General features: G+C 39.0%; 1 protein-coding gene across 2 annotated transcripts in view; it reads right to left on the reverse strand.

The window, feature by feature from the left end:
* TRIM33 (tripartite motif containing 33) overlaps window positions 1-26,939 on the reverse strand; it is a 144,594-nt gene that overhangs the window by 66,030 nt on the left and 51,625 nt on the right. For both annotated transcript variants that reach the window (XM_067727341.1, XM_067727340.1), the window contains exons 2-4: window positions 12,800-12,918; window positions 12,237-12,381; window positions 11,941-12,073 (exon numbers count right to left, since the gene is read on the reverse strand). In XM_067727341.1, coding sequence (XP_067583442.1) covers window positions 11,941-12,073; window positions 12,237-12,381; window positions 12,800-12,918 — 397 coding nt within the window. The remainder of the gene's footprint in view (window positions 1-11,940; window positions 12,074-12,236; window positions 12,382-12,799; window positions 12,919-26,939) is intronic.

Raw genomic sequence — 26,939 nt, forward strand, 5'->3', positions numbered from 1 at the left:
AGCATGCAACTATTTGTTGAATTAATAAATGATTGTAAACGCTGTCCAACGATGAGCCAAGGAGTATAATAAGAGTAATTTCTTTTCTTGAACTTTTTTTCTTTTGGAATATTGACTTAATTCTCAATGTATTGATTCCTAATGTTTCTCATGTTCCATCAGGTATGTCAAAAACGTGTCAATATTATTTTTCAAATGACCTAATATAACAAATTTAATAGAAGTGGTTCCATTTTTTCCTGGAGACATCCTTAATGGGGTCCTTAGTCCTCATGCTTCAGTCTAAACTAGCTCCTGCACAGCTGTCATCTGGGCATTCCCATTCACTTTCTTGGCTTATTAACATTTCTGTGGATCACATTCTCTAATAGCTCTCCAGAAAGAGGTGTATGGGAGGCAGTTTCTGAATCCTTACATGCTGAAAAATGTTTACATCTTACTCTCACACTGATTAAGTTTAGATATAGAATTCTAGGTTGAAAATCTTTCCCTCTCACCCCACAACTTTTTATTTTAATTTTTTTTATCACCCCCCTCAACTTTTGAAGTTACAGTTCCACCATCTTCTACCTCCTAGTATTGCTATTTTTAAAGATCATATTTAGATTTCCATTTCATTGCAGGTTACCTACTTTGATTCTTTGGAAACTCTGTTGATCTTCATTTTAACCCATAGCATATCGTCATCTTATGATGATGATACACAGCTTTGATAGAAGCCTTTTACTGTCAGCATACTGGGCATTAAATGGGTCATTTCAGATTGGCAATTCTAGGTTCGTAGGAGAATTTCTTGTATTATTTATTTGATAATTTCTTTCATTTCTTTTTCTATAATTTGTACTAGCTGGCAGTTGATCTCTTGTAATTTTTGAACCTTTTTAAAATCTTCTTTTTGTTTTATTTTCTAGGAGACTAAATAGAATTTATCTACCAAACCTATTGATTTTTTTCACCTATCATACTTCCAAGAGCTCCTTCTTATTTTAATTTTTTTTTGGGGGGGTGCCACATTGCTCGGCATGTGGGATCTTAGCTCCCTGAACAGGTATCAAACCCGACCAGGGATCAGACCTGCACCCCCTGAAGTAGAAGCAGAAGCATGGAGTCTTAACCGCTTGACCTCTGGGGAAGTCCCTTTAATTACTTCTTTTGTGGAGATTCTATCCTTAATTTGTGACCAATAGCTTGCCATTTTTCAGAACATCATAATTTTTATTTCGCACTTCCTTTTGCCCTTGTATTATGTTATGTCCTTTCATGAGGGCAGCTGTGTCAATCAGAAACATGTACAGCTGTAGGGACTAATAGTGGCTCACATAACAAGACCAAATGTAGGCAGTTGATGGTGTTAGTTTAACAACATCAAAGTTAGAATCACTGAGATGATCTTGGCTTTATCCTCATGAGTATATAATGGTGTCAGAATTCCGGGCATCACATCCAAATTCAAGGAAGGAAAAAGGAGGAAGATGGATGACACCAGCAACATCTGTCCCTTTTGTCAGGAAGGTAAAAACTTTCTGAAAATCAACCTCTAAACAGAATTCTGTTTCTATTTTGGGGGCATAAACTGTGGATCAGAGGTACCCTAATGCCAGGAATGCTGAGAAAGGAAATACTTAGATTTTACAGTCTCTATATTTGAAGCCAGACAAGAGAGAGAAGTTGAGAATTCTCAACTATCCCACAATGGATGGCATATGACAGTGGCTCTCATCAAATGTCAGATGATCCTTCCATCCATTCATATCCTTTTATATTTAAATATACTTTAATATGTCAGTATTTACTTATTTATTTGGCTGCAATGGGTCTTAGTTGCGGCACACGGGATCTCCGTTTCGACATGCAAACTCTTAGTTGAGGCATGTGGGATCTAGTTTCCTGAACAGGGATCAAACCCAGGCCCGCTGCACTGGGAATGGGGAGTCTTAGCCACTGGATGACCAAGGAAGTCCCTAAATATACTTTAAAACTGCTCAGAATCATGTGTGAGAGAGAGAGCAGAACTTATGAACTGATGGGGTTCACTGTAAGGCCATCTTTTTCATCAGAAATGAACCCCAAATGGCAACATTAGGAGGCCTCTTCTAATTATTCACTTTCTCCAGAGTGACAAAGACTCTAATTCCAGACAGCAGAGTAGGGAAGAATAGTGAAATGGAAAAGTTCACTACTGGCAATCTGGAAGCAAGTCGAGGTAAGTGAATGTCTCACAGTTTAGTGTGCAGATTGATCCTTTAATCTCCCCAATTTCAGCCAAGTACCTCATCCCCACCCTCAATCTAGACCTAATATCCCCAAGTCCAGGGCCTCTGATTCTACTTATCCAGAGAATAAGCCCAACTTTTGTGATACCTATCACCTCTAGATCCCGAGCCACCATAGGTTTCTAGGAAATAAATCAAGTAGCTTCCTTTATATCTCATTTGCATGCCCTTGGGTTGTAGATGGCTCAACTCTACTAGGTAAATCATCAGATCCAACAAATATTCAATCCATTTCCCTGGTTTTGAAAAATTAACTGAAACCTCCATTGGTGTCTCTTCTCTCATTCTTGTCCTTTATAAGTCTATACATTTTTTATTCATGTACTGTGAAGAGAATTACTAGAAGGAGGAGGGATAATGCCTTGGTTTAGCTAGAAATCATGAAGTGCTTTGAGGTACAAAATTTCATAAAGTTCTACAGATGTTTTCCTTTTTGAAAACAATTTATGAGGCCATAAAGAAAACCAAAGATCTCAATAAAGTGTTTTTTTTAAAACAAAAAAAAATAGGGAATTCCCTGGTGGTCCAGTAGTTAGGACTCAGGGCTTTCACTGCTGAGGGTCCAGGTTCAACCCCTGGTCAGGGAATTCCCACAAGCCCCCCAGCATGGCCATAAATAAATGAAATGTAACAGACTATTATTGAGCCCTTACTGTCTTAAGCACTTTACAGGTACAATTCTCAACTCAATCCTCACAGCCATCTTATAAGGAAGGTACTACATATTATTCATTTGAAGATACACACTCGCACACACACACACCAAAGTTCATTATCTGTATCACTATACTATGCAACAATCACCTTTAAAAGGGTGGGTGGGTGGCAGGGGACCCAAAATTCTTATATAGAGGAGGTAAGTCAATAATGATTCTGGAATGAGGCTAAATTTTAATCAAAGAAAAATTCACAGGCTTCCCTGGTGGCTCAGTGGTTAAGAATCCTCCTGCCAATGCAGCGGACATAGGTTTGAGCCCTGGTCCGGGAAGATCCCACATGCTGCGGAGCACCTAAGCCCGTGCGCCACAACTACTGAGCCTGTGCTCTAAAGCCTGTGAGCCACAACTACTGAGCCCACGTGCCACAACTACTGAAGCCTGTGCGCCTAGAGCCTGCGCTCTGCAACAAGAGAAGCCACTGCAATAAGAAGCCCACACACCGCAACGAAGAGTAGCCCCCACTCACCGCAACTAGAGAAAGCCCGCGCGCAGCAATGAGACCCGATGCAGCAATAGATAGATAGATAGATAAATAAATAAATAAATGAAAAATTCACATCTTTTTGATAAAGTCAAGATTCAGCATAAGAACCTAAAAGAAGTACAATGAAATTAAGCTAAGCAAAGAATAAAAATAAAAGAGAGGGCTTCCCTGGTGGCGCAGTGGTTGAGAGTCCGCCTGCTGATGCAGGGGACACGGGTTCGTGCCCCGGTCCAGGAGGATCCCACATGCCGCGGAGCCTGTGAGCCATGGCCACTGAGCCTGCGCGTCTGGAGCCTGTGCTCCGCAGCGGGAGAGGCCACAGCAGTGAGAGGCCAACGTACAGCAAAAAATAAATAAATAAAATAAAATAAAAAATAAAAGAGAACTGTGAGAGTTAGAATACTTAAAAAAAGAATAAACAATTTCAAAAACTGGATCACTGAAATGACCAATAGGGACTTCCCTAGGTCCAGTGGTTAAGAATTCACCTTTCAATGTAGGGGGTGCAGGTTTGATCCCTGGTCAGGGAGCTAAGATCCCACATGCCTCGCAGCCAAAAAACCAAAATATAAAACAGAGCAATATTGTAACAAATTCAGTAATGACTTTAAAAATGGTCCACAACAAAAAAATCTTTAAAAAATAAAATAAAATGACCAACAAGAGACTCAAATCTATGGCTAGGCTAATAAAGAATAAGGAAATAGGGTTTCCTTGGTGGCGCAGTGGTTGAGAGTCCACCTGCCGATGCAGGGGACACGGGTTCGTGCCCCGGTCCGGGAAGATCCCACATGCCGTGGAGCAGCTAAGCCTGTGAGCCATGGCCGCTGAGCCTGTGCGTCCGGAGCCTGTGCTCCGCAACGGGAGAGGCCACAACAGTGAGAGGCCAGTGAGAGGCCCGTGTACTGCAAAAAAAAAAATAAGGAGGGCTTCCCTGGTGGCGCAGTGGTTGAGAGTCCGCCTGCCGATGCAGGGGACACGGGTTCGTGCCCCGGTCCAGGAAGATCCCACATGCCGCGGAGCAGCTGTGCCCGTGAGCTATGGCCGCTGAGCCTGCGCGTCCGGAGCCTGTTGCCCCGCAACGAGAGAGGCCACAACAGTGAGAGGCCCGAGTAACGCAAAAAAAAAAATAAAAGGAAATAAACTCAGCTATTCAACATTATAAACAAGAATGAGATAGAAAACACAGATTTTTGTAAAATCTTTATGGTCTATTTCTAAGCAAGTATGTTTTTCTTTTTTTTATTTATTTTTAAACTTTTCTTAATGGCTTTTTAAAAAAATTATTTATTTTATTTATTTATTTTTGGCTGCGTTGGGTCTTCGTTGCTGTGCGTGGGCTTTCTCTAATTGCAGCGAGCAGGGGCTACTCTTTGTTGTGGTGCGTGGGCTTCTCATTGTGGTGGCTTCTCTTGTTGTGGAGCACAGGCTCTAGGCGCATGGGCTTCAGTAGTTGCGGCACGCGGGCTCAGTGGTTATGGCTCGTGGGCCCTAGAGCGCAGGCTCAGTAGTTGTGGCGCGCGGGCTTAGCTGCTCCGCAGCATGTGGGATCTTCCCAGACCAGGGTTTGAACCCGTGTCCCCTGCAATAGCAGGTGGATTCTTAACCACTGCACCATCAGGGAAGCCCACAAGTATGTTTTTAAAACCTCTACTAACTGGTGGGATTTTCTAAGAAAATACATATTATCATAATTGCATGAGTGACTCAAGAAGAGGTGGGAAACCCGACTTGATCAATAAGCATGTGAGAAGCTAAGTCCCTTAAAGAACTAGCCCTAAAAGGCCTGAAGTCCAGACAGGGAAACGGGGTGGGTAAGATGGAACCATAGTGTTAGGGAAGACAAGACACAGAAGTAAACTGGCTTTTAGAAATAGTTCTCCTGACAGTGTACTGTTAAGAAATAGCATTTGTAAAGGCAGAGAAGTTTAAAACAGGGGGTTACCTACTGTAAGAGTGCAAATGGGAGATAACAGATTGTGTACTAAAGAATTTAACCTTGCCCAAAGAGAAGTCTGGCCTTTGCCCTCAGCAGCTGGGAGGGTGTCTCTAAGCCCTTGAAATGTACTGTCTGACAAAAGTATCTTTGTTCACTTGAGGCCTTAGGCCATATGCTAATGATATGATTTCTGGTAGAGTCTTCAGGTCACACAGTCAGCTCAACCTCAGGAGGGGCTGGAAACCAGTCAATCATGTGGCCAGTAAACTACATCTACATGACAGAGTTCCAAAAAAAATTCTGGACACAAAGGCTCATGCAAGCCTTGATGGTTGGCAATATTCTCTTCATGCTGTCACACATTATTGCTAGGAGGAGTTAACTACATTAAGAATTCCACTGAGGGGGCTTCCCTGGTGGTCCAGTGGGTGGGACTCCCTGCACCCAGCACTGGAGTCCCGGGTTCGATCCCTGGTCAGGGAACTAGACCCTGCACGCATGCCGCAGCTAAGGGTTGGCATGCCACAACTGAAGATCCCATGCACCACAGCTGGGACTCAGCGCAGCCAAAATAAATGGATGAATAAATAAAGATTAAACAAAAAAAAAAAAGAATTCTACTGAGAAGACACAAATGGAAGTTCCACATTTAGAACTCTCCTAGACTACTCTGCTCAGTGTCTTTCCATTGGATGATTTTAATCTGTATCCTTTCACTGTAATAAATGTTAACTGTCAGTATACATCTTTCAGTGAGTTCTAAGAAATTACTGAATCTGAGGGTAGTCTTAAGAAATCCTGAACTTGCAACTGGTGTCAGAAGTGAGAATGAATAAGATAAATTAAAAAAAAAAAAAAGGAAGCGCAAATGGTTTTGGGGACCCCCAAATTCTGCAACTGGGTGTCAGAAGTGAGGGAGGACCTGTGAATTGTTCCCTAACTTCATAGTTGGCCTCAAAAGTGAGATTCACTAGAACCATCCTGACTCATTGAAACTTCTGGTTGGGAAGAGGAAGGAAAAGATGACAAGGGTTATGAACCTTTGATTCCTGGATGACTAGTCACTCATGGTATGGAACTACAGCTGCAGTTATTAGAGATAAAAGTTATCAACAGAAAGAATTTAGAAACTGTAGCTCCAACTCCCTAGGAGTTGACTCCCTGGATAAACAAGGAAATGCAAACTAATAAGAAACAAGGTAATGAAACAATTCCTTGGTTATTGTTATCTGTAAAATAAAGAGTGTATTGGGACAGATCCTGACACTGGGCAAAGTTTAGATTTCAGCCAGTCTGAGCTACAGCCACTAGCCTCAGGGCCATTCCAAAGGGGAAAATTATGCTGGGAAAATAGACAGCACCTCTATGACCTCAGTCACAAAGTAGTCCGGGTTGAGGAAAGACAAAATCAAGAAACTAATGAAACGAGAGTTTACAATGCTAAGGAATTATCTCATTTTGTGGATTGACATTGTATGCTTCCTGAAAAAAACCTTTACTAAAATATTTTAAGAGTGACTGATTACATAGAGGTAGTATTGTTGATTTTGAATGCTGCAGAATAGAACAGCAATGTTTGAGCTGATGGAGGACCCACAGCTCACTATGGAATCACAGATGGCTATACATAACCTAGATACACAGCAGGTGATTCCTGAGGGGACAGCTAGCTTGGTGGACTAGATAAAAGCCCCTGTGAGGTTTTTTTTACCCTCAGACAGGCGATTGTCCTTCTCCTATAAATGCCAAATAGAACTCCCCAGAAGAATTGGCTGATATGCTTCTCACACGCAAGCCACGCCAGATTAGCATTACGCAGAGCAGGATGTTCATCTACTGAGTATGCCTCCTACTAAGATCAAGGTAAATAATGTGATTAAGGGGGACCCTTGTACATGGGCACCCCCATGTAATTTTACTGCTGCAAAACCTAGCAATAATCTGAGAAGCCTTATTAGATTTGTCTCAGCTTTATGGGCCTTACAGATATTAAGAAAACTAGTGATTCATGAGAAAATAGGGAAAGACAAAGGGGAGAGTCAAGGGATTTATCCCAGCAGGATGGAAATCTTCAGGTGGCTGTTAAAAAGGGAAGGGGCGGGGGGCTTCCCTGGTGGCGCTGTGGTTGAGAGGACGCCTGCCGATGCAGGGGACACGGATTCGTGCCCCTGTCTGGGAAGATCCCACATGCCACGGAGCGGCTGGGCCCGTGAGCCATGGCCGCTGAGCCTGTGTGTCCAGAGCCTGTGCTCCGCAACGGGAGAGGCCACAACAGTGAGAGGCCCACGTACCATAAAAAACAAAAACAAAAATAACAAAAAAAAAAAAGGGAGGGGGGGAAGGTAGTGAATAAAGCAGACAATGATGGTGTTGAAACAAAGGTCTTAACGTAGCACTCTTGGGAGGTTGGGTGGACCAATGGGAGCCACTGCTGGTCCCCAACATTAAAGGGCATTAAACAACTGTTGTATTTACCCCAGTATGAAGAAATTTTAAAAGCTGGAGGGCAAAGATGACAATGAGAAACCTGACCTTGTACTGCCTGGAGCAACGATTCCATGGATCAATCAACCTGAAAACTGAAGGAGAGGCCAGGGTTTTCTGGCTCAACCCCAGCTGGAAAACACAAGGCAATATGCACTTGTGTGGGTAAAATAGCCAGGGGGTGGATAAGAGACAGTTCCGGGACTCCCCGACATGGGGGCCCAATGTGCTATGATTCTAAAACCTGCTGAAGACCTAATGGGAGCTAAGGTTAGATTGGGAGGAGAGGAATGGTTGATAGGATTAAGGTGATGAAAGTTGGAATATATGAACAGACTTTATGTGAAGTAGTTACATCTCTCCTTTATGTGACTATGTAACTGGAATGGATATTATGTCTGACTGGTACTGTAAAACAGAAGACATACAGGTTCACATTCAGGCGAGTCTTGATTAGACATGGTACATGGAAACCACTAAAACTGTCCAAGTCCAGGGACTTCCCTGGTGGTCCGGTGGCTAAGACTCCACGCTCCCAATGCAGGGGGCCCGGGTTCGATCCCTGGGTAAGGAACTAGATCCCACATGCCGCAACTAAGAGTTTGCATGCCGCTACTAAAGATCCCGCATGTCGCAACTTGAAGATCCCACGTGCCACAACTAAGACCTGGCACAGCAAAATACATACATACATAAATATTTTTTTAAAAAAACAAAACTGTCCAAGTCCACAGAAGTTGTAGACCTGAGACAGTATAGGATACCTGATGGATAAAATGAGATTACAACTTTAATGACAAATTAGAAGCTGGAGTGCTAGTATCAATGAATTCTTTGTACAATAACCATGTGTAGTTTCATCAAGAAAAAAAGTAAATGTTTCATCAAGAGTAACAGCAGACTATTAAAGTTTTAATAAAGTAGTGCCACCATAGCATCAGCAGTCCTTGATACGGTTTCAACAATACAAAAAATATATACAGCAGACTAAAAAAGAGTGGCACTCAGTGACTGAACATGCAAATTTTTTTTCTAACTCTGAAAAAGAGCCAAACAGCAATTTTCCTTGATGTGGAAGGACCCTAATTGATGTTTACTATACTGCCACAGGGTTATTTCAATTCACCAGCTTACTGGTATGATTTGTTTAGAAGAGATTTAGACTTGATGCAGGTCCTGAGTGTAAAAATATACTATATTAATTTCATGATAATATCAGAAACTAAAGATGAAGGTAAGACTGACTCAGATGCAATGGCGACACACATGACCAAGAGAAGCTGTTGCTAAATATAACAAAGGTCCAAGGACCTGTCCAAACTGGTGAAATTCTTAGGAATAACCTAGGCAGGAGCCACCCATGACATTCCAAAGGTGAAAAAAAAAGCTGCTTCTGCCACCTACCCCTAGAACTAAACAAGAAGCCAACATTTGGTTGGTATATTTGAATTTTAAAGAACACACCCTCCATATCTGGGAATATTACCAGCACCAATCTATACAACTACCCAAAAGAAGGTCATATTTGAACGGGGGCCTGAACAAAGGCAGCCATTGTCTGAACTGCAAAAAGCAGTCTTTCTCATGATGCTTTTGGGCCCCTGTGATCCACACTCGGACATGATTTTGGAAGTGTCAGCAACACGTACCTACGCAGATTGAAACTTATGGCAAAAACCTCTCAGTGCCACTCAGAAGCGACCCACCAGGATTTTGGACCAGAGAAGTTCTGGATACCATGGTAAAATTTATGTCATTTAAGAGAAAATTACTAGCTTGCCATTCAGCACTGAGACTGACTCTATGACTGAAGGACACAAAATAACCATGAAACCTGAAATACTCATAATGTCTTGGGTGACAGGGGAACACTCTAATGACGAAGGCAAGGCCCAGAAGTGTTCCACATAAACAGAGATGGTCTGTGCAGGAACATGCGACCAGGAGGATGCAAAGAAGTATTTATTGTATTTATGAGCAGGTAGCTGGCCTCTTTTCCTCTAAATATAACTTCTGAACCACCAGAGGAGCTGCTGAATGCTATGATCACATAGGTGGTGCTCTATAAAGTCTATTAGCTAACAAAGCTGCTTGGCTTATGGATGGTGGTTCCAAGGTGAACAGAAAGCATCCTGTTTACAAGGCCACCACTCTAACTGAAGAAGGTATAAGTAATAACAAATCATATTAATGAGGTGGACTGCATGCTGTTATCCCCTATGTTTGGGTTTTTACTGAACTCTGCAGCTGGTATTAGAAGAGAGGGTGGTCTTGTGGACTGTTTCCTAACTTTTGTACAGATGATAAAGAAAAGAATCTGGTAAGACTCAATAATGAGCACTTTAAACTTTGACTATGGGGTATCTTTGAAGAGTGTGTTTAAAGGGGGTGGGGTGGGTGGGGCTTAACTACATGTTAGCCAAATGATACTGGCAGCAATGTGGACAGAATGAATTTGACAATATAAAACTCAAAACAGGGAGACTAGTTGTAAATGTGTTGTAGTAACAGGAACCTAGGCTTTTAAGTCCAGTGCCATTGGTTCTGCCATAGTCTATCCAGGAAAATCACAGGGTGAAAAAACAAAAGAAAAGGGAAGAACATTCAAGAGATAATTAGGAGTTGGCTATGAGTAGTAAAGGAAAGTGGTGAAGGAAAGGGAAGAATGGAACATGGTTAAACTTTGAGAGGAGTGGCTGAAGCTATTTGTTCACAGGATAAAGGATGCCATGTTCCTATTCTTTCTGTTTCGCACCATCAATGTAAAAAGCCATAAGAAATCTAAATGCTCAAAGATCTGACTGCAGCTGTGAGAAAGTAATTTAATGTCTTACTGAGATTACAAGACAAGGGTAAGATTTGGACCTCAGGTGAAGGCATTCACAAGATTAGTTACCTCAAGCAAAACATTAGCCAATTCATAAGCAAGATGAGACATTTTGTAACAAAGGATACAAAAGTTTAAAGTAGCATTTCTACACAAATGTTCTGTAAAACAGTAAGAGGTGCCTTGGAAAAGAAAAAAGAGCATTACCCCTATGAGGTCAAGTTTGAAAGATTCCATACACTGTATTCTATATTCTGAATACCACATGGGAGAAAATGAGCATATGGGCTAAAATAGATCTGGAGTTCAAATCCTGGCTCTACCACTTATGGGGACACCTTGTACAGATTACTGAAGCTTTCTGTAAGAACTCTCGCTCACCTTTAAAACAGTCAGGATATCAGTACCAACACTGCATGGGTGGTTGGTGTGAATTAAACAAACATGCACCATTAGGAAAACTGCCTGGCACAAACTACAGATGCAATACTTGTTAGTGAACAGAATTAATGTATCCCCTTCTTTTAGAGGATTCCAAAAAATTCCAATGGCTCTAATGAACTAAAAGCTCTAAGACATCCTAGAGTTAAAAAACAAATATTTAAGTGTGGTTAATCAAACTTAACACCTGACTAGAAATTTCAGTACTTTCCAGAACAGTTCAGATGTAACAGGCTGGTGATAAGTGAATACTATTGTATCCTGAGGGTAAAAGAAGGTTGAAAGACAAAGCTATGTATTAATGAATTATTAATTATGCTACTTAGATGCTTATAAATCCCTAGTTTTTCTACAAACTGTATATCCAATATGAAAGCAGTATATTTATGCTTTGATGTTAAAATGGGTATCACTTAGCCACACTCATGGAAATATTACCTTTTAAGACAACAGTCCAGAGCCTAAATCCCATAGAACACTTGAAAAAAAGTGTATTTGAACCAGAGGCATTGCATACAAAGAAATAATATAACTCCATTCTTGCAACCCAAATCCATGTACTGATACATTTTCAACAAATATCCATAAAACAATTAGGTATGAATATGGAAACCATTAAATAATTTATCAAAAATACATCTTGCTCTAAGACATAAAACACAAAACTGATAATTTTAAAATGCTAACAAAATTATAGAATACTTGCTTTAGGAAAAATAATTTTACAAGAACTTTTTATAATATTTCTTGATAAGCAATTATGACTTTTGTACCTATGTTCTTTGTGTTCCAATAGCTGACAGTCTCTACATGTCAGCCTATCACATGTTTCACAGAAAAGTTTCAACTGTTCTTGTTTGTGTACAGGGCAGAAAACAGGGCGCTGACCAGATGCTCCAACAGACTCTGCAGTAAAATAAAACACATATTTTTAAACTAAACAAAATTTTTGTCTAACTTTCTAAATTCTTACTGATATTGGTATCAAAAGCTTATAAAGATAAGTAGAAATGCTATAGAGGCAAAAGAGGGAGATTAATAGTAATCATTAAAACTGCTTCTATCTTACCTGAGACATCTTCTTTCTTCCTGATCAAGTGATCTTTAGTGAATTTTACTCTTTGATGTGCTTCAATACATGTCTTACATAGCCACTCTCCACATTCTACACAAAAGCCAACTGCACTTGCATTGTCTTCACAACTAGTACATACCTAAAGGAGGAAATAAATACTAAGCTACATTAAATTTACAAAATATAGTTCCACAAAACAAAAAGGTGAAAACTTTCTAACTTGCTCTCAAATATACTAATTCACTGTACCTAGAATAAAATTATTTTGTTATCCATTTCTCTTCAACAAAATCCTTTCCCTTCCAGATCAAACATTCAGGTAGGTAAAAAAAAGTCTCAGAATACAAAATCTATACAAGATTTGAATCTTTAAGTAATGACTTTTAATCTCATTTAACCAGGTCTGAGGGTGTAGAATAAAGATATCCTTCATTTTCAATTTGAAAGATGAAACTAAGGCATAACTACCCTAAATTATGTAACAATTCAAGCATGTTTTCTTATAATTCATATTTTCATATCAAGATAGGAATATAAAGAAAAATTGAGAAGCATACCTGTTCTGATTTCTCATCAGAACTGCTAGGAGCTTCAGATGTATCTTTCACAAAATAATTATCCACAAGGTCTATCTGTCTGCATTCTTGGCGGCATACTGGGCACCGTATTACACCAACTACAACACAAAACAACAACATTAAGAAATATTCTTCAGAAAAAATAAGGAGATTGTACACGATGCCTACATGGGAACTACTCATTCATATATCATAGACAAGAACAAAGAAATGAGCATTAAGAGCTGAGTAAAATAAGTTATTCCACTAAGTTATTACATTGGGGAAAAATGATACCTTATTTAGGAAGAGAAAATAAGCATAAATATGCAAAAAAACTTTAAGGTGCTTCGTTATTACACTATGTGGTTGTAATAACGGCCCCCAAAGATACCTAGGTCGTAATGCTTGGAAAACCTGTGTCACTTTATACAGCAAAGGAGATTCTGTGAGGGGGATTAAATTAAGGATCTTGAGATGGGTATGCTGTCCTGGATTATTTGATAGGCCATAAATGTCATCACAAGTGATCTAACAAGATGGAGGCAGAAGAAGATTAGACTACAGAAGAGGAGAAGGCAATTGACAATGAAAGCAGAGATTAGAATAATGTGCTTTGGAAACAGAGACACAGCCAAGGAATGCAGGTGGCTACTATAAGCTGGAAAAAAAGAAAAAGAAAAAGAAAATGGATTCTCTCCTCAGAGCCTCCAGAATGAACAAGACCTGCCAACACTTTGACTCTAACACAGTAAAACTGATTTCACACTTCAGCCTTCAAGAACAATAAGAAAATAAAATGTATGTTGTTTTAAGACAAAAGTTTATGGCAATTCTGTTACAGCAGAAATAGAAATACACAATCTATCAACTTATAAATTCTGACTTTGTTCAGAACTACTTGAATTCATGCTAATGTGGGAAGAGAGATCATCTGTGACGTAACCTGCTAGTGTTCTAGCATCTATCAGAACGAATAAACCTGCTGAGGTTAACATATGGAAGTTAAACTTAACTGTAAAATAGCATCACAGTCAACACAACAAACTGACTACTATATGTCAGCCATAAAATTGAGAACACAGCATGACTCAATCCTTGCTTTTAAGAAAGGGTTCAAGACTAGGATATAATTTTTACAGTTTATACTATGCACAACTATAGGAAGCACCATACAAAGACAAGGCTATAAACAGTCCAAAGAGCTGTGCATACAGGAGGTACAGCTAAGTGGTAGTGAGACTTAGGTGGTGGGAAGAAGGAACTATATACTCTACTTACACTGTGTGTGTGTGTGTATGTGTGTGTGTGTGTGTGTCTGCGCGTGTTTGTGTGGGCATTCACATTTGTGTATGTAATCCACTCCATTTTCTTTGAAACTTCTAAAATTAAAATACGGGAGAATTCCTGTATGTGCAATGATAAAATGTTTGAAAATTTAGGAAATCAAAAATTCTCCATGCTCTCCACCTTGATTTATGCTTGAGTTATGTGCTATATTTCCTTTGAAATCTTTGGTTATCAGTAGTTTTACTAAAATTTTGAAGAATCCACTTTCATCTGCTTTCTGGATTTCTTAATATAGGTTCGTAAGACACAGCTTGTTGCCAGCATAGTTTTCTAAATGCTGCAGGTTTGCAGCCATTACCACTTCAAAGAGGTTTGAATGAGGGAACTTTTTTTCCTTGTTAAAACAGTTCCTGTTTCTATAGAAACTTCATTTCTAGATTAACCTTGATGGATGCGCTACCATAATTCAAGTATATAGTTCTTTTTTTTCTATCAACTACTCATTGTCATCCACTAGTAGAGACATTAAAGATGCAGCAAGCATCCAGAGGGCAGACAGTAGAAGCAAGAAAAACTACAATCCTGCAGCCTGCGGAACAAAAACCACATTCACAGAAAGACAGACAAGATGGAAAGGCAGAGGGCTATGTACCACATGAAGGAACAAGATAAAACCCCAGAAAAACAACTAAACGGAGATAGGCAGCCTTCCAGAAAAAGAATTCAGAATAACGATAGTGAAGATGAACCAGGACCTCAGAAAAAGAATGGAGACAAAGATCAAGAAGATGCAAGAAATGTTTAACAAAGATCTAGAAGAATTAAAGAACAGAAAACAGAGATGAACAATAACTAAAATGAAAAAAACACTAGAAGGAATCAACAGCAGAATAAATGAGGCAGAAGAACAGATAAGTGACCTGGAAGACAGAATGGTGGAATTCACTGCTGAGGAACAGAATAAAGAAAAAAGAATGAAAAGAAATGAAGACATCCTAAGAGACCTTGGGGACAACATTAAATGCAACAACATTCGCATCATAGGGGTCCCAGAAGGAGAAGAGAGAGAGAAAGGACCTGAGAAAATATTTCAAGAGATTATAGTCGAAAACTTCCCTAAAATGGGAAAGGAAATAGCCACCCAAGTCCAGGAAGCACAGAGAGTCCCAGGCAGGATAAACCCAAGGAGAAACATGCCGAGACACATAGTAATCAAACTGATAAAAATTAAAGACAAATTATTGAAAGCAACAAGGGAAAAATGACAAATAACATACAAGGGAACTCCCATGAGGTTAACAGCTGATTTCTCAGCAGAAACTCTACAAGCCAGAAGGGAGTGGAATGACATACTTAAAGTGATGAAAGGGAAGAACCTACAACCAAGACTACTCTACCCGGCAAGGATCTCATTTAGATTCCATGGAGTAATCAAAAGCTTTAGAGACAAGCAAAAGCTAAGAGAATTCAACACCACTAAACCAACTCTACAACAAATGCTAAAGGAACTTCTCTAAGTGGGAAACACAAGAGTAGAAAAGGACCTACAAAAGCAAACCCATAACAATTAAAAAAATGGTAACAGGAACATACATATCGATAACTACCTTTAATGTGAATGGATTAAATGCTCCAACCAAAAGACACAGGCTTGCTGAATGGACACAAAAACAAGACCCATATATATGCTGTCTACAAGAGACCCACTTCAGACCCAGGGACACATTCAGACCGAAAGTGAGGGGATGGAAAAAGATATTCCATGCAAATGGAAATCAAAGGAAAGCTGAAGTAGCAATTCTCATATCAAATAAAAGAGACTTTAAAATAAAGAATGTTACAAGAGACAATGAAAGACACTACATAATTATCAAGGGATCAATCCAAGAAGAAGATATAACAATTATAAATATATACGCTCCCAACATAGGAGCACCTCAATACATAAGGCAACTTCTAACAGCTATAAAAGGAAATCGACAGTAACACAATAATAATGGGGGACTTTAATACCTCACTTACACCAACGGACAGATCATCCAAAATGAAAATAAATAAGGAAACAGAAGCTTTAAATGACCCGACAGACCAGATAGATTTAATTGATATTTATAGGACATTCCAAAACAGCAGATTACACTTTGTTCTCAAGTGCGCACGGAACATTCTCCAGGATAGATCACATCCTGGGTCACAAATCAAGCCACAATAAATTAAAGAAAATTGAAACCATATCAAGCATCTTTTCTGACCACAATGCTATGAGATGAGAAATCAATTACAGGGAAAAAAACGTAAAAAACACAAACACATGGAGTATAAACAATATGTTACTAAATAACCAAGAGATCACTGAAGAAATCAAAGAGGACATAAAAAAATACCTAGAGACAAATGACAATGAAAACACGACGATCCAAAACCTATGGGATGCAGCAAAAGCACTTCTAAGGGAAGATTATAGCTATACAAGCCTACCTCAAGAAACAAGAAATACCTCAAAACAATCTAATCTTACACCTAAAGGAACTACAGAAAGAAGAACAAACAAAACCCAAAGTTAGCAGAAGGAAAGAAATCATAAAGATCACAGCAGAAATAAATGAAATAGAAACAAAGAAAACAATAGCAAAGATCAATAAAACTAAAAGCTGGTTCTTTGAGAAGGTAAACAAAATCAATAAACCATTAGCCAGGCTCATCTAGAAAAAGAGGGAGAGGACTCAAATAAAATCAATAAAATCAGAAAGGAAAAGTTACAAGAGACACCACAGAAATAAAAAGCATCCTAAGAGACTACGGCAAGCCACTCTATGCCAGTAAAATGGACAACCTGGAAGAAATGGACTAATTCTTAGAAAGGTATAACCTTCCAAGACTGAACCAGGAAGAAATAGAAACTATGAACAGACCAATCACAAGCACTGAAATTGAAACTGTGATTAGAAATCTTCCAACAAACAAAAGTCCAGACCAGATGGCTTCACAGGTGAATTCTATCAAACATTTAGAGAAGAGCTAACACCCATCCCTTCTCAAACTCTTCCAAAAAATTGCAGAGGGAGGAACACTCCCAAACTCATTCTATGAGGTCACCATCATCCTGATACCAAAACCAGACAAAGATACTACAAAAAAAGAAAATTACAAACCATATCACTGATGAATATAGATGCAAAAATCCTCAACAAAATACTAGCAAACAGAATCCAACAACGCATTAAAAGGATCATACACCATGATCAAGTGAGATTTATACCAGGGATGCAAGGATTCTTCAATATACGCATATCAATGTGATACATCATATTAACAAACTGGAGAATAAAAACCATATGATCATCTCGATAGATGCACAAAAAGCTTTCGACAAAATTCAACACCCATTTATGATAAAAACCCTCCAGAAAGTAGGCAGAGAGGGAACTTACCTCAACATAATAAAGGCCATATATGACAAACACACAGCCAACATCATTCTCAATGGTGAAAAACTGAAGCCATTTCTTCTAAGATCAGGAAAAGACAAGATTGCCCACTCTTGCCACTATTATTCAACATAACTTTGGAAGTTTTAGCCACGGCAATCAGAGAAGAAAAAGAAATAAAAGGAATCCAAATTGGAAAAGAAGAAGTAAAATTGTTACTCTTTGCAGATGACATGATACTATACATAGAGAATCCTAAAGATGCCACCAGAAAACTACTAGAGCTAAATCAATGAATTTGGTAAAGTTGTAGGATACAAAATAAATGCACAGAAAACTCTTGCATTGTTATACACTAATGATGAAAAATCTGAAAGAGAACTTAAGGAAACACTCCCATTTACCACTGCAACAAAAAGAATAAAATACCTAGGCATAAACCTACCTAAGGAGACAAAAGACCTGTATGCAGAAAACTATAAGACACTGATGAAAGAAATTAAAGATCATACAAACAGATGGAGAGATATGCCATGTTCTTGGATTGGAAGAATCAATATTGTGAAAATGACTATACTACCCAAAGCATTCTACAGATTCAATGAAATCCCTATTAAATTACCAATGGCACTTTTTACAGAACTAGAACAAAACATCTTAAAATTTGTATGGAGACACAAAAGACCCCGAATAGACAAAGCAGTCTTGAGGGAATAAAAACAGAGCTGGAGGAATCAGACTCCCTGACTTCAGACTATACTACAAAGCTACAGTAATCAATACAGTATGGTACTGGCACAAAAACAGAAATATAGATCAGTGGAACAGGACAGAAAACCCACAGATAAACCCATGCACCTATGGTCAACTAATCTATGACAAAGGAAGCAAGGATACACAAGAAAAGACAGTCTCTCCAATAAGTGGTGCTGGGAAAACTGGAAAGCTACATGTAAAAGAATGAAATTAGAACACTCCCTAACACCATACACAAAAACAAACTCAAAATGAATTAGAGATCTAAATGTAAGACTGGACACTATAAAACTCTTAGAGGAAAACATAGGAAGAACACTCTTTGACATAAATCAAAACAAGATATTTTTTGATCCACCTCCTAGAGAAATGGAAATAAAAACAAAAATAAACAAATGGGACCTAATGAAACTTAAAAGCTTTTGCAAAACAAAAGAAATAAAAACAAGACAAAAAGACAACCCTCAGAATGGGAGCAAACATTTGCAAACGAATCAATGGACAAAGGATTAGTCTCCCAAATATATAAACAGCTCATGCAGGTCAATATTAAAAAAACAAACAACCCAATCAAAAAATGGGCAGAGGGGGCTCCCCTGGTGGCACAGTGGTTGAGAGTCTGCCTGCCGATGCAGGGGACCCGGGTTCCTGCCCCGATCTGGGAAGATCCCACATGCCGCGGAGCGGCTATGCCCATGAGCCATGGCCGCTGAGCCTGTGCGTCTGGAGCCTGTGCTCCGCAACGGGAGAGGTTGCAACAGTGAGAGGCCCGCATACCGCAAAAAAAAAAAAATGGGCAGAAAACCTCAATAGACAACTCTCCAAAGAAGACAGACAGATGGCCAAGAAGCACATGAAAAGCTGCTCAAAATCACTAACTATTAGAGAAATGCAAATCAAAACTACAATGAGGTATCACTTCACACGTTAGAATGGGCATCGTCAGAAAATCTAAAAACAACAAATGCTGGAGAGGGTGTGGAGAAAAGGGAACCCTCTTGCACTGTTGGTGGGAATGTAAATTGATACAGACACTATGGAGAACAGTATGGAGGTTCCTTAAAAAACTAAAAATAGAATTACCATATGACCCAGCAATCCCACTACTGGGCATATACCCAGAGAAAACCATAATTCAAAAAGACACATGTACCCCAATATTCACTGCAGCACTATTTACAACAGCCAGGTCATGGAAGCAACCTAAATGCCCATCGACAGACAAATGGATAAAGAAGATGTGGTACATATACACAATACAATATTACTCAGCCATAAAAAGGAACGAAATTTGGGGTCATTTGTAGGGACGTGGATGTATCTAGAGGTCATACAGAATGAAGTTAACTCAGAAAGAGAAAAACAAATATCGTATATTAAAGCATATATGTGGAACCTAGAAAAAATGGTACAGATGAACTGGTTTGCAGGGCAGAAATAGAGACACAGATGTAGAGAACAAATATATGGACACCAAGGGGTAAAGTGGCGGGGTGGGGGGTGGGCGGTGATGAATTGGGAGATTGGGATTGACATGTATACACTAACATGTATAAAATGGATAACTAATAAGAACCTTCTGTATAAGAAAATAAAATAAAATTCAAAAAAAAAGATGCAGCAAGCTTATTTTCTAAATGAAATAGGCATTTTCATATTTATTATTGCACTCTTGGTTATGCAAACACTTAGATGATATAAATGTTTATGTCCTCCATAAATCTGGTCAGAAATCACTTTTGATTTTGTTCATCAAGTTAAACAATCTACAGTAGGATAGAGTACTGGGTAAAAGTGGTACAAACTAAGATAAAAGACTACAATAAAAATGCTAGATCTTAAAATAGAAACTGGTTTATGCACTAAACGTTTTGTGCTTTGGTCTAATAATAACATGTCAGGACTTCCCTGGTGGTCCAGTGGCTAAGACTCTGGCTTCCACTGCAGGGGGAATAGGTTTGATCCTGGTTGGGGAATTGAGATCAGTTCCCTGCATGCCGTGCTGCACGGCCAAAAATTTAAAAAATAAAAATAAAAATCCTGTCATTAAAAAAACTAACAAACATGATATCTGTGTAAAATGACAAAAAGAACCAGTGTTGAATCACGTTATACTTCTTGTCATTCTGCATTATCCCAGATTGCTAAATGTGTTCTTTCCAAGAAGTTTGATTGAATTACTGTATACAGTTACTGTCCTATGTGACAGTTCTGTCACTGTTAGAGATTTCAGTAATTAAAATGGGAAACAGAAGCTTAGGCTATTTTCCTTATCAAAACTATCTTCCCTGGAGCCACATTGTTATGATGGTTTTCATGCTCCTGTATACTGGATGTCTTAAGGTGAGTGCAGTTCAGGGGATCCTTTCTAATTACAGGAAGGTACTTCTTTCCTTCAACACTGTGATCTGACCTGTGACAAATCTGTACTATACACTATGTAAATGGCTAACAAGTCAACTGCAAACCAACTGAATGTACAAAATCTTAGTGCTGGTGCTGAAATCTCTTCAGAATAGTCATCATGATCTCAAAGTTTTGAAATCTGCAAGCATTAAGTGTCAATCAAAACTAAAGATGAAACACTAGTGCATATTGAATTCTCATCCTTTAGGTGTACTTCCTTTTTAGATTTTTTGGTTCTCAGCTATTTTTACCATACTGTTTCATTTAAATTTCCTATATACTAACTTCGTTTGTGTGACTGAAATAAAACTGCAGTATATTAAAAAAAAAGGGTTCAAGACTAGTATATGATTTTTATAGTTTATACCACGCACAACTATAGGAAGCAGCATACAAAGACAAGGATATAAACAGTCCAAGAGTTGTACATATAGGAGGTATAGCTCAGTGGTACAGCATTTGACTGCAAAGAGTTGTACATATACAAACTACAGTAACTTATATAGTAATTGTAATGGAAAATGAAAACAAAATGTCATGCTAAAAGCAGGAATATCAGTCCCTCAGCAGACATACATATATTGGTAAAACAAACTCAAATTTACCATTACATATGAAAACAAAATATTGTTTTTGTAACACGAAATGCATACAAAGATCCTGCTCAAAGGAAATGCATAAAAACACTTTTTTGAATCAAAGGAAGAAACAGTATGGTCAGGAGAAAGGGGAAAATGAATATAAATATTTTTACATCTAAGATGGCATGAATTAAAAACCATTGTAGAGTGACTTCCCTCGTGGGCCAGTGGTTAAGAATCTGCCTTCCAATGCAGGGGAAGCAGGTTCAATCCCTAGTTGGGAAACTAAGATCCCACGTGCCATGGGGCAACTAAGCCCGTGTGCCTCAACTACCGAGCCTGCACACCACAACTATAGAGCCCATGCGCCACAACTAGAGAGAAGTCTGCGCACCACAATGAAAGATCCTGCATGCCACAACTAAGACCCGACGCAGCCAATGAATGAATGAATGAATGAATAAATATTTTTTAAAATCCTGGAAACCTACAGCATTAACTACAGAGGAGATGAGGATAAGTAATTTAGGAGCAAAAATACGCAAGCAACTAACTTCTTACAGTGAATAAGGTAAGTTTTCACTGAAGAGGTGACATTTATACATGGTCTTGAAGAATCAACATGCATTCACTAGTGTGCAAGAAAGAGTATGCTTGGTTGGCCTGGGTTCATTAAACCCCACACATTCCTAAGGAAGGCCTTCAACACTAGCCCTTGATGGGCATATGGGAGATGGCCTTCGAACTCTTGGAATATATGCCTGATAAAAGCGTTTCTGTTTGCCTGAGGCCTTGGGCCATCTGTATTCAGTTTGACCTGTGGGATCGGCTGGAGTCCAAGTAGGTGTTATCAGTTCTGTGGAGGCTGCATCCCTATATGACTGAGTCTCCAATAAAAACCCCAGACAAGGGCTTCCCTGGTGGCGTAGTGGTTAAGAATCCAACTGCCAATGCAGGGGACACGGGTTCGACCCCTGGTCTGGCACAATCCCACATGCCAGGGAGCAACTAAGACCGTGTGCCACAACTACTGAGCCTGCGCGCCTAGAGCCCGTGCTCCGTAACGAGAGAAGCCACCGCAATGAAAAGCCCGCACACCGCAACGATGAATAGTCGCCACTCGCCACAACTAGAGAAAAGCCCAAGCGCAGCAACGAAGACCCAACCAACGCAGCCAAAAATCAAATAAATAAGTAAATTTATTTTTAGAAAAACCCAGACACAGAGGTTCATGTGAGCTTCCCTGGTTGGCAATACTCCTCCTGCATATTGTCATACATTGTAACTGGGAGAATTAAGACTCTCCCTGTGCAACTCCACTGAAAGGAGACAGCTGGATGCTTGCATCTGCTTTCTCCTGGATTTTACACCATGCACCTTTTCTCTTTGCTAATTTTAATCTGTATCCTTTCACTGCAATAAAATCAACCATGAGTATAAGCTTTTCTTAATTCTGTGAGTCCTTCCAGCAAATCACTGAACCTGAGGATGGTCTTGGGGACCCCCAACAAAACTAGGAAAGGAAGAAACAGCATGCAAACCAAGAAGAGCAGGTGCGAAGTTCACAAATGGAAAAAAAAGGAGTCTATAGATAGACCATTATATGTATATATAACTATATGTATATATAATTATATATATATGTAAAATATTGAGAAAGTTCTTAAGAAATTTGTAACATCTTAATGAAGGAATAACTCTGAAGGAATATCTCTGAAGAGACATTCTGTTCTGAGCAAGAAACATTCAATATATAAAAGTATCCATTATACTTTTATGTATGATTTGATGTAAGTCATACCAGGTTTTGTTTTTTGAACTCAATAAGCTGATTCTCAGATTCTTACAATTTCTACTTCTACCTGGCAAGCTGACATCACAGTTTACGACTTTTTATCTTTTTCAAAAAATGTAGATGGCAAAAGGATACCTAAACATTGCAGAAGAAACACAACCCAAAGTACAGGAAGAATAGAGGGATACATTTGAGAAAGACTCTTATTTGCCATAAAGGTTTTCAGAGAAGCTTGGAATTCAGAAATCTAAGGCATGAAAGAACCCCCAATGAGACACAGGAAAATTTAAGTCTGCAGACCATCAGCCAAACCCATTCCTATGCTGACTACTTACTTCTGTCAGATTACCCAGCAGCCAAGGTGTCTTACCACCAAAACAAAGAGTTGAAGCTTCTTTAGGGATCTTTCTGCTATTTACTTCTATATTTATAAATAAATTTTTAAATTATATAAATGTTTGTGTTGAAAAGGTGAGTCATTTTCCATTCGAGTTTATGAGTAACAATGCCCTTGTAATTAGTGATCAGATGAGCGTGCTCCTGACTCAATAACTCAGTACTAGTTGTCATGTTGAGTTTTCATTACTATACAAAACTGAAACCCAAACTTCAGAGCCAAAGCTACCGACCAAGTTTTTTTTTTTTTAACTTGTATTTTTGGCTGTGTTGGGTCTTCGTTTCTGTGCGTGGGCTTTCTCTAGTTGCGGCGAGCGGGGGCCACTCTTCATCGCGGTGCGCAGGCCTCTCACTGTCACGGCCTCTCTTGTTGCGGAGCACAGGCTCCAGACGCGCAGGCTCAGTAGCTGTGGCTCACGGGCCTAGTTGCTCCGTGGCATGTGAGATCTTCCCAGACCAGGGCACGAACCCGTGTCCCCTGCATTGGCAGGCAGATTCTCAACCACTGCGCCACCAGGGAAGCCCCTACTGACCAAGTTTTACGCATAACGTCCCTAGAACTGATTTCATTACTTCAATGTTCTAAGAGACCCATTCATACCTATTAGATTAATTTCTTTTAAGTGTCAATTTACTAAAATGTATAATCTTTGGTGGGGGGGTGCTTAAAGGCTAAAATAGACAAGTCTACAAACTAGTTTATCTCCACAGTGTTGTTAACTGGAATTTAGCTTCATTAAATTGGTGGACTTCCATTCAAGATGGATCACTAAGCAAATCTAAGACCACCTGACCCCCAACTCAAACACAGAAATGGCTAACATATAACAAATTAAAGGTCTAAAAATATATAACTGAGTCTACAACCAAGAAGTCAAAATTGGAAGTGCCAGAAACCAAAAGGGCACTCAAAGCCTAAGTGGTAAGGCAGTGATGCAAGTGGGCCACAGGGGTTATTGTTACCACCGTTGGGAATAGGAAGACAAAGGTTAAAAGTTGAAACTGAACTCCCTCAATAAAGCCACAGGGCAGGCTTTAAGTACTCTGAAACCTAAAATCCTTGCCAGCCGTGGAGTCATCCACAAGAAGTCTGAACACAAACAAGCTTCCTGCATAGATACATAACTAACGTGTGTACTATCTGCACAGTACATAGAAAGGCCAAGTCAAGAAACTAATAAGAAGCTTGTCTAGGAGTAGCTTCCAGGTTGGTGAACTTGGGGATATTCAGGAAGAGTGACATGCTCAGTGAGCATGGAAGCTCCACACCTCTTCCCACATACCTTGCCCTATGCATCTCTTCCATCTGGCTGTTCCTGAGCTATATTCTTTTATAATAACTGGTAATCTATCCAATGCCGGATGACTTAGGGTTCACGTAGTGATGCAATCTCCAGCCCTGAACCTTCGTGTCCTGGCACCAGTTTTTCTGAGATTTCAGAAACACTGAATGGAAAATTGGAAGTAAATCTATTATGAACCAGAAGGAACCCAAGGAAACCAGTCCATCATACTAGTCATCTTTCCCAAGCCTGAACTCAACGTTTCTCCTCTGTTCTCTATCCTAAGTTCAAGTTCTTATTTAAAATCTCCTTTTTAATCAACTCAGAACTCCAAACAAAATGTCCACGAAGCAGAAGTCATTATTTTTGCCTAACAGCTACTTGTTTTCCTGAGATTCCTCTTTAGATAAGTAAATTCACATATTCATTCAACAACAACAAAAAGAAGCTTGTCTGGACCCTTACAAACACAAAACCATCTCATTAGAACTCCTCCCAACCCAAGGCACAAGTGGAGCTCCCACTGAAGATAAGCTCATAAATAAGACTACAATGCACATGAAGAAATTTCAGTACTATTACAGTCAACAAATACAATACACCAAGAAGTAGAAACCTAATCCACAGAAGACATATCAGTCTGATAAAGACTTCAAATATGTGTAAAATTTTCACAAAGTGACAAATGGGATCTATGAAAATGGGTAGATCTGAAAAAGAATCAAGAAAATAAAATTACTGAATAAACTCACAACACAAGCTAAATAATAAGTGATAACTGTAAAAAAATTATCAAGGTAGAAGATAGATATGAAGAAATCACATAGAATTCAACAGAGATAAGGAGAGACAGAAACCACAAAAGATAAAAAGCAAGCTAAAGAACTGAATGAGGCTTTCTGGCTGTGACAACCTCCCCACAAGAACAAGCCTCTCACAAAGGATCTCCTTCATCCTCTCCAGAAAAGAAGAAGAAACATAAGAAGAAGCACCTGGTGCAGAGCCCCAATTCCTATTTCATGGATGTGAAATGTTCAAGATGTTATAAAATCACCACTGTCTTTAGCAATGCACAAACACTTTTTGTATTGGCTGCTCTACTATATTCTGCCAGCCTACAGGAGGAAAAAGCAAGGCTTACAGAAGGATGCTCCTTCAGACAGAAGCAGCATTAAAATCACCCTGAATCAAGATGAATGGGAAACCATCCCAATAAATACATTTTGGATACTGAAAAAAAAAGGGAGGGGGACTGAATGAGAAACTCCAGCATGTGTAAAATAGAAGTTCTAAAAGTTCATGAAGGAACTGAAGTACAGATGCTAAAGAGATAATAATTGGAAATTTCAGAACTAAAGAAATGAACACTCAGATTGCAATCCAAGTCCTGAGCAGGGTAAATAAAAATAAATGTGCGCACATAAACATAGCAAAAATGAAGAACTTTGGTTTTTTTTTTTTTTTTTGGCCATCCATGTGGCTTGCAGGACCTCAGTTCCCTGACCAGGGATTGAACTCAGGTCATGGCAGTGAAAAGCCTAGAATCCTAACCCCCAGGCTACCAGGGAACTCCCGAAAAAAACTCTTAACTACTAGTAATAGAAGAAAATCAGACTTACAGCTGACCTCATCAGTAAAAAAAAAAAAACTGTCAAAAGATAACAGGAATGTTTATCTTCAAAGCTGTTAGAGAAAATAACAGTCAACCAGCAATCTGTATCCTGATTAAGCTATTATTCAAGAATATAAGCAAATCAAATTATCAGACATATAACAGTACTTATTCATTGTTATAAGAATGAAGCATTAGACTGAACCATATAAAACTGCCAGTATTTGACCATTTGTGACCTGCAAATATGGTAATTTTATACAGTTCAACCTGATATTTAAGAACATGGAAAAATACTTAGAAGATGCAAAAATTAATTAGCAAAGGCATCAATAAAACATATTGATATCTAAATGCATGGCCTAAAAGTAAATATATAAAAGAGATTAAAAATTAAATTAAAATAGAAAAATATAATAATCTGTTCTATTATAATTAAACTTCAGCTTTAAAAATCATTCTAATTACAATATGAAGGGAAAATTGAGATATGATTAAAATTATGTCAATTAAAATAAGGTAAAAACCTTGCCTTAACAAAATAAGCAAAGGCCTTGAAATTCAATCACACAAACTGGAGAGTCAAATTTCAG

This window comes from Pseudorca crassidens, chromosome 2 (assembly GCF_039906515.1).
Source record: "Pseudorca crassidens isolate mPseCra1 chromosome 2, mPseCra1.hap1, whole genome shotgun sequence".
In the NCBI taxonomy this organism is placed as follows: Eukaryota; Metazoa; Chordata; class Mammalia; order Artiodactyla; family Delphinidae; genus Pseudorca; species Pseudorca crassidens.